At 46.8% G+C, this 9,486-nt stretch overlaps 1 protein-coding gene across 1 annotated transcript; it reads left to right on the top strand.

The window, feature by feature from the left end:
- The first annotated feature begins 6,968 nt into the window (after positions 1–6,968).
- Positions 6,969–9,018, top strand: LOC148454635 (E3 ubiquitin/ISG15 ligase TRIM25-like). The gene is made up of 2 exons (XM_088460657.1): positions 6,969–8,371; positions 8,424–9,018. The coding sequence occupies exons 1-2, from the start codon at positions 6,969–6,971 to the stop codon at positions 8,761–8,763; spliced, it is 1,743 nt and encodes a 580-aa protein (XP_088316783.1). The 3' UTR covers positions 8,764–9,018.
- Positions 9,019–9,486: the final 468 nt, after the last annotated feature.

Raw genomic sequence — 9,486 nt, 5'->3', positions numbered from 1 at the left:
GGGCATTACTCAGTGGTCATTACTACTGGGGGCTTTACTATTGGGGGCATTACTCAGGCAGCACTACTACTGGGGGCATTACTCAGGTGGCACTACTATAGGGATCATTACTACTAAGGGCACTACTATTGGGGGCACTAGTACAGGGGGGATTACTAATGGGGGCATTGTATAGGGGGCACTGCATAAGGGGCACTACCACTGTGGGCACTGCATAAGGGGCACTACCACTGTGGGAACTGCATAAGGGGCACTACCACTAGTGAGAGCACTACCACTAGGGGCACTACCACTACTGGGGGTCACTGCCATTAGGGGCACTACCACTACTGGGGGTCACTGCCATTAGGGGCACTACCACTACTGAGGTCACTGCATAAGGGGCACTACCACTACTGAGGGCACTGCATAAGGGGCACTACCACTACTGAGGGCACTGCATAAGGGGCACTACCACTACTGAGGGCACTGCATAAGGGACACTACCACTACTGGGGGCACTGCATAAGGGACACTACCACTACTGGGGGCACTGCATAAGGGGCACTACCACTGTGGGAACTGCATAAGGGGCACTACCACTAGTGAGAGCACTACCACTAGGGGCACTACCACTACTGGGGGTCACTGCCATTAGGGGCACTACCACTACTGAGGGCACTGCATAAGGGGCACTACCACTACTGAGGGCACTGCATAAGGGGCACTACCACTACTGAGGGCACTGCATAAGGGAAACTACCACTACTGAGGGCACTGCATAAGGGACACTACCACTACTGGGGGCACTGCATAAGGGACACTACCACTACTGGGGGCACTGCATAAGGGACACTACCACTATTGGGGCATTTCATAGAGGGCACTACTACTGTGGGCATTGTGTATAAGGGGCACAAATGTGGGCCTTGTGTAAAAGGGGGACATTACTATGTGGTGTAATGTAAATCAATGTGAATGTAATATGAATCAAGATTGTGCTACTGTGTGGTGTAATTTGAATTGGGAATAATGTGTGACCACGCCCCTTTCTTTTGAGACCACGCCCCTTTATTGAAACATCACTGAGGGGGGCCGTAAGTTCCAGCACTTCTCTAGGACCACTTTAAGCACTGATATAGTCCTATATTCTAAAGAATTCAGCTACATATTGTTACTCCTAGATCTCCTGCACTATGCTAGGTTTATACTCTACAGGTCAAAAGTCTTAGATTTTATTGAAATTTAGGCAATTCCAGTCCAGTGAGTAACCTGTAATGGTACAAAGGTGAGCAGTAATCTGCTAGAGGTTAAAACAATGTGTAGGTTAGCAAAATCTGGAAAATAATGTCAATTTCAGAGATATAAAAGAATCCCTTCTCAGGGAACAATTAATGGGTTAAGAACTTCAGGGCCAACACCAAGTCTTTTAGCACTCTGTGATACTATTATTATCATTATTGACAGGAGAAAAAAAACACCCATACATTGGCCCCAAGAAAAAAACAACAACCAAACACTGATTTAATTTCTTTGTACCACACCCTGCACTGTTGTGTCACTGCATCACTATGGTGAGGTCGGTGTGGGGACATGGAGACATATACACTGGTGACGGGGAGGGGGGGGTGTAGAGTAGACCTACACACTGGTGACACAGGGAGAGGAGACATGTAGACATACGAGTACACACTGGTGACTTGTGGGGAGGGGGACATGGAGACATACACATTGGTGACTGAGGGGGACATGGAGACACAAACTAGTGACTGGGGGGACATGGAGTAATACACACTGGTGACACAGGGAGAGGGGACATGTGGACATTCGAGTACACACTGGTGACTTGTTGGGAGGGGATATGAAGACATATACAATAGTGACTCTGGGAAAGGACCATAGAGACATAAACACTGGTGACTTGGGAAAAGTGGGCCTTGGAGTAATACACAATGGCGACTGGAGGGGGGACATGGAGACATACACAATGAAGTGTGAGGGGGACATCAAGACATACACAAAGGGGACCTGCGGACTGGTGACTGGCAGATGTACACTGACATCACGGGCCTTAGTTCCACCCTCTGATGGCCCGCTTAGCCCCACCTCCACTGATGATTAGCCCACTGCCCACCCTTCCCCCCCCCCAGCAATGGTGGCCATCGAGAGGTGCAAACTATCAACGGTTCACCATTGATGGTTTTGTGACATTGGTGGTAATCACTGATGGGACCATCAGTGGAGACCATCGATGGGCAGGTCACTCATGGATATCCCTAGGAGGAGGAGCACAGCACGGGTCAGGTGGAATCGCCATATCTTCCTCTTACTATATGTAGAGTGTGGCTAGCTGAGGGTCCTGAATGGAGTAGCCCCGTCATTTTTTGTTGTCCCATCATCCTGGCGCTAAAGGTGATTGGCACAATACATCACTGTGCTCACATTCGCCCCCAATTCCCCGTCAGTGATTGTGACTCCGCACATACTACATCCCTATCTGGAAGCAGCAATGTCAGCCTGCTTCAGCGGATGATCCCCTCACCCCCACTCCTCAGGCCCACCCACGGCAGCCCTGCTGGCAGAAGCTATTGTTAAATTTAAAAAAACAAAACCTTTGTTTGCAGCACAGTGGGTGCAGGGCCCGGCGGCGGCCACACTGCGCTCACTATGGGGCCTCGAGCCAGCCCTGAAGATTTTCCAGCTGTTTTGCAGCAACAGAAGCAAAATGAAGCCTGTTCAGACAGAGAGTTTGCACCTGCTATAGGGCTGGTGCAATCTTCGATGTAGCGACTGAAGGTGCAATGATGGTGTCTTGGTTGGCACCGTGATGGAATAGCGCCATAGCCAATGTGCGTCTCTGTAGGTTGAGAATCAGTCGCGGCATTAGCATAAAGACACTGGCGCTGCAGCTGTGACTGTTTCTGCCTCTAAATCGGGCTCGCTCTTTGTATAAAAGCAATGTTGTAACAGACCATACTTGCCTACACTCCCGGAATGTCAAATGTCGTGTGGCTCTCCCAGATGCCCGGATAAGAGGCTGACCGTTACTGCCCGCTTGTCGAGTAAAGAGGACAGTCCAAGCGGCTTGATGACCCCATTCGCACTGGATTGCATCATAGTAGCTCCACCCCCTGCCTTACCATGGGACGTTGTATAACATGTGACAGGGCCATGATGATGCGGGCACAGCGTCACATCCCCACCCACACTACCCACTTGACTGCACCAAATCATTGATCTGGTTTGCGTTGAACTCGATAGAGACCTAAGAGTAAAGCAACCTACAAGTGCAACACAAGTGTGGGAACTTCTGCAATAGTGTTGGGAAGAATTTCCCTAGCACTATTTAATTTCCATTGCAGAAATAATGCCACCAGTGTGTTCAATGGTTATATCTACAAAAGGCGGCTACTTTGATGCGTAAATTTAGATTAAATATGGTTTAAAAAAAATATTCCATGATTATAATTTTACATTTCTTTTATGTCCAAATTTTTTTTCTTTCCACAGACATACCCCCACTGAGTACGTGGTCATGCCCCCTGTCCCAGGATGACTGTCTCTGATGTTTGAGGTAAGCTGTAACGGTATGCAATCGGGAAGCCGACTGCCTAAATACCGGCAGCCGGCTTCCCGACTGTCATATCCCGGCAAGGGTGAAATGCCGGGCGTCTAGATGTAGACGTCCGCATTTCCCCGACGGTATTTCATACCAATTCCAGCTGTAACTATGTAGTGTTAACTCTAGGCCTTATTCAGCTTTGGGAATAGTGTAAGATATAGCACGTAATTGATCATCTTGGTAAAACCATGCTGCACTGCAGGGGGGGCAGATGTAAAAGGTGCAGAGAGATTTAGATTTGGGAGGGAGGTGTCCAAACTAAAATCTATATTGCAGTGTAAAAATAAAACTGTGCAGTATTTGTGGGCTACATACAAAAGCAGCCAGTATTTACCCTGCATGCAAAATAAAAATTTCAATCTCCCTCTCGCTCCCTCCCTCCCTCTACACTGACACTCCCTATAAAGGATCCCTCTAAGTATAATACACAAAAGGAGGATTAAAACTAACATGGAATGAAATTAGAATTTAGAAACAGGATGGGGTAACACGTTACTGGGATATACTGTATAGGGAAAACTCACTTCTGAGAGTGGCTTAGGAGTAAATTTACTAAAGTAAGAATTTGTAGAAGTGAGTTTTAGAAGAGATGTTGCCCATAGCAACCAATCAGATTCTAGCTATTATCTTCTAGAATGTGCTAGTTAAGTGTTAAGTAGAATCTGATTGGTTGCTATGGGCAACATCTCTTCTAAAACTCACTTCTAAAAACTCTCACTTTAGTAAATTTACTCCTAAGCCACTCTCAGAAGTGAGTTTTCCTTATACAGTATATCCCAGTAATGTGTTACCCCCATCCTGTTTAGTAAATTTACCGCTTAGTAATGTTTTATAAATGGTATTGTAACCAGGGCTATATTAATTCAGGAAAACTGTGATGGCCCTCCCAAACAGATCCAAACTTATCCGGTCCCATAAATGAGAACGATATCCTTATATCATACTGGCTCACTCTTTTGTAAGTTGCGGGACACTCCCGAATTTGGGAGAAAGTCTCCCGGCTCCTGGTGAAGTGAGTGTGATGTGGGTAATGATGACGCGATACGCTGTGAATCCCGTCATCACTGCGTTCATTTTCATTTTTGCAATATTTTGAAGTTGGTAAATAGGCCTCTATAATACACAGAGGTCTATAAGACAAAACCATTTTTTATTATTATAAATAATTATCACAGAATCGTAACAAACGATGTGACTGTACTTGATAAAGTAATATCTGCCTCATTTGTTCTGTATGTTGTCCCTTTATGTATTAGCTGTGTCCATTAGTATAACTGTGTATGAGTATTACCTGTAATACAAGCTCAGCCTTAACCTGAGGGAGATTAGTTGTATGAAGCCATGGAGAGAGATGAAGTTGCCCAAGGCAACCAATCACCTTCTAACTGTAATTTATCTAGCACAGTCAGGGCCGGATTAAAGGGGGGGCGACAGGGGCGATCGTCCCTGGACCCCCACACCTGAAGGGCCCCCACACCCAGCCATCGGGGTTAAAGTGAACCGCAGGAGACTGAACCAGTTCCACCTCCTCCGGACAACTAACCCCGGCGCCGCAGGGAGGCACCATTGGCCAGGCGCCCGCTGAGATTGTAACCAGCGGGCACCCGGTGCCCTCCCCGCAGCGGCAGCCAGAGCCGGAGGCTAGAGCCCACTCGTGAGCTCCGGCTTCCGGCTATAGTGCAGAGGAGTAGCCGGGCAGACCAGACCAGAAGGCAGCGGGAGCAGGGCTTAAGGTAAGTATGACTTTTTTCTTTTTAGCGCAAGCGGCTTTTCCACTGAGGGCATTGCTGGGGGGGGCATTACTCGGGGGGGGGCATTACTACAGGGGGCATTACTCTGCATTACTACAGGGAGCATTACTCGGAGGGGGGGCATTACTCGGCATTACTGGTAGGGGCATTACTACTAGGGGTATTACTACTAGGGGCATTACTATTGGGGGCACCATTTCTGGGGGCATTACTATTGGGGACTACTTGAAGGTAGGGAATTACTACTGGGGCACTAGTACAGAGGGAGCATTACAATTAGGGGCACTAATACAGGGGCATTTATACAGAGGGTACTACTACAGGGGGCATTGCTACTGGTGCCACTACCATAGGGGGCACAACTACAGGGGTATTACTACTGAGGGCATTTATACAGGGGGCATTACTATTGGGGACACTACTACTGGGGGCACTACTACTGGGTGCACTGCATAAAGGGCACCACTACTGTGGGCTCTGCATACGGGGCACTACCACAGTGAGCACTGACACTACTGGGGTCCCCATTGTGCATACCCCCGTCGTCACATTTAATAGGGGCCCCCACATGTTTGTTGCCCAGGGGCCCCCACAGACCTTAACCCGGCCCTGAGCACAGTCTATAGAAGCTGATTGGTTGCTTTTGACAACTTCTTAACTTCTTAGGGCCGTATTCAATTGCCGGCGAAAAACCAGCATCGGCGATGGCGTCATTTTCGCCAATCTGGACTTATCCCCGTATTCAGTTCTTCAGACTTTTTGCTGGTGCGGAAAGTCAATGGTAAGAACCCTGCGAAAAAATATCACCTATGAATAGGTGTCGAAAAAAGTGCAGAATTGGGGTTTTGGGGTACATACTTCCAAAAACCACCCTGCATCCCTTGGACAGTCCCCCCAAAGGTATTTTGTGTAAAAAAAAAATTATAGTACCACAGGACACTCCAAAAAACTTCTTACATTTTGGGGGCGAAAAAAAAAAAGTTGGGGGATAAACTTCTAAACTAGCAAAATAGACTCAGGGGGGGGTCCCCAAGTATGCACCAGGTGTCTTTTTGATTGCAGGTTGTTGCGGCAGGTGAATTTTTTATGTTTTTTAAAAGTTAACATTAGACACTTTAAAATATGCTTGCACCCATTTTCACGTAACCCAAATTTTATGGGACTAATTTTTCCAAAAACACCTTGCTAAATGCTATTCTTCACCCCTTATGCAAAGATGCTAAACAGCACCTATTGAGACCATTTAAACACCCCAAATACCTTCAGCAGGGTTATTCGGGGGTACCCATAGTGAACCCCCATGTCAGAGCATCTTTTGTGGGTGTCAGGCTGATTTCTCAAAAATGACAGCACTTATTGCTCATTTCGTTTTCGCCGGGTGCCGTTTTCGCCGATTTAGATTAGAATACGGGGATACGCAGGGACGAGCGTGATACATTTTCACTCTCAAAAGCGGCGATGACGTCGAAAAGTCCGGCAACGGACTTTTAGCTGAATATGCCCCTTAATCTCTCTCCAAGGTGTAATACATCTCCCCTCCTGCGGGCAGAATATGAGCTCATAGGTTTCTGAGTATTAGAGACTTTCACTTTCATTTCTTTTTTCTGCTGCCAGCGATGGCGTCTGCTGATCTGAGATGGGAGCTGGACTGTTCCATCTGCCTGAGCATTTATACAGATCCTGTAACCCTGAGATGTGGGCACAACTTCTGCAGGGTCTGTATTGATCGTGTGCTGAATACACAGGAGGGGTCTGGAGTATTCACCTGTCCTGAATGCAGAGCAGAGTATCTGGATCGTCCTGCCCTGGAGAAAAACAGAAAACTGTGCAACATAGCAGAACGTGTGCGCTCTATTCCTGAGGAGGGAACTGGAGTGTTCTGCACTTATTGTGTCCACTCGCAAGTACCTGTTGTTAAAACTTGTCTGAAGTGTGAAGCTTCTCTCTGTGATCTACATTGGAGGACACACAACAAGTCTGCAGAACATGTCTTAGTTGATCCCACCACTTCCTTGGAGAAGAGAATATGCTCTGTCCATAAAGAGATCTTGAAGTATTTCTGCACTGAGGATGCTGTCTGTATCTGTGTGTCCTGCAGTTTGGCTGGAGAGCATCGGGGACACCTGGTGGAGATGCTGGGTGAGGCCTCTGAGAAGAAGAAGGAGAAACTGAGAAATGTTCTGCAGAAACTGACCACAAAGAGAAAAGAGACTGAGAATAGTATCCAGAGTCTGCAGGAGCGCAGAAAATTAGATCATGAAAAAGCAGCTGGTTTAATAGAGACAGTCACTGCCCTGTTTAGAGACATCAGGAGACAGCTGGAGGACCTAGAGAAGAGAGTCCTGGATGGCATCTCTAGGCAGGAAGAGCACATTTCACTCTCTGTCTCTGAACTTATCCAGCAGCTGGAAATAAAGAAGGATGAGATGACCAGGAAGATGTGTCACATTGAGGAATTGTTTAACATGTCTGATCCAATTACTGTCCTACAGGAACCAGACACAGGTGACTTGTCTGATACTGAGGAGCTGTGTAACATAACTGATCCAATCACTATTGTCCAAAAACAGGAATCAGATCCTGAAGAGGGGGATAATCAGGAGGAGGATGGGGGCACCGAGGAGGAGGATGGGGACACCGAGGAGAAGGGGGGCACTGTGGAGGAGGAGGAGGGGGATACAGGGGAGGGAGAGAGACATGATGAGCATGTCCATGAAGTTGGAGAACTGGATGTGGGTCTCATCTTGGGGAAATTACAAACATTATCAGATATAATAAAAGGAATAAATGTATGCTTCTATGTGCAGAAACCAGAAATATCACTGGATGTAAACACAGCTGGAAATTATATACACATATCAGGTGACATGAAAACTGCATCCACGTCTTCAAAAAAACAGAAACTACCAAAGACACCAGAGAGATTTCAGGATGATCCTCAGGTAATAAGCACCAGTGTATTCTCCTCTGGGCAACATTACTGGGATGTGGATGTCAGTAAATCAGAGAGCTGGAGGGTGTTATCCCAGTATAGTCAGAAGAGGAGGGTGTTATCCCAGTATAGTCAGAAGAGGAGGGTGTTATCCCAGTATAGACAGAAGAGGAGATAAGTCTCGCATTGGAGATAATAACAAGTCTTGGTGCTTGGATAGGACTGTTAATAATTATTCAGTGATACATGACAGTGAAAAGATCCCGTTACCTGACAATATTCCCTATGATAGAGTGAGGATATATCTGGATTATGAGGCAGGACAGCTGTCCTTTTATTCTCTATGTGACACGATCAGACACTTACACACCTACACTGCCATCTTTACTGAGCCTCTTCATGCTGCATTAGGTGTATGGGAAAAGGGTTGTATAACGATATCTGTGGAGAATCTGGAGCTATCAGGGAGGGGAATCTGATTGGTGGAGCATTTAGTGCATAGAATGATGGAGTGGATACAGTAAATTATATGTATTTGAAGAACATGTACCTGGCCCACAGAATTGGTGTATAATATTGTGGACACTGTAAGTTGTGTATTCAGTGTCCCAGCAGGTGTGCTTCATGTCTGACATTATCTATCTACTGTATATTCCTGACATGACAGATATAAATCATTCATAAAGTCATATGTACTAATCAGAACAATATTTCTATGTAAATCTAAAGTCCAGTGAGTATTCTTCAATTATTTGTTAGTAATGTAGCTAATAAAGGTCACAAATTATTCCTGTAATCTTGCATTATTTGTCTTAAACTGGGTACACACAGGAGATGATGTCGGTACGATATGTCGTCTCCGGCAGAAACAGAACGACCAATTGGCTGCATCGCTCAGTGATCACTGCCAATATGCACGCTCCCGCGGTCACATGCAGTATCGTCCAGTCGGCCAAGCTGTATGTCCAACCGGATGATATCGGATGCAGCACCATTGCAGGTAATGAAGGACTGAATGAGCGATCGTTCCGTCATTCATTACCTCGTTATAATGTGTACCTGAGGTGCAGGGCCGGATTGTAGGCAGGGTGGGCGGGGCAGCTGTCCAGGGTCCTCCACACATTGCACCTACCCTGCCCTCTCTGCCACCTCCCTGGCTAGGCTGGCTCCAGTCAGGATCACTGACTCTACTACTACAACTG

Source organism: Taudactylus pleione, unplaced genomic scaffold, assembly GCF_031769625.1.
Source record: "Taudactylus pleione unplaced genomic scaffold, aTauple2 ptg000969l, whole genome shotgun sequence".
Taxonomy (NCBI): Eukaryota; Metazoa; Chordata; class Amphibia; order Anura; family Myobatrachidae; genus Taudactylus; species Taudactylus pleione.
This window is presented reverse-complemented; position numbering and strand designations above follow the sequence as displayed.

Excerpts from the sequence above, each read along its gene's own strand:
- LOC148454635 (XM_088460657.1), top strand. The coding sequence starts at position 6,969 with ATGGCGTCTGCTGATCTGAGATGGGAGCTGGACTGTTCCATCTGCCTG. Across the intron at positions 8,372-8,423 it reads AAATCAGAGAGCTGGAGGGT|AGGAGGGTGTTATCCCAGTA; the intron begins GTTATCCCAGTA and ends TATAGTCAGAAG.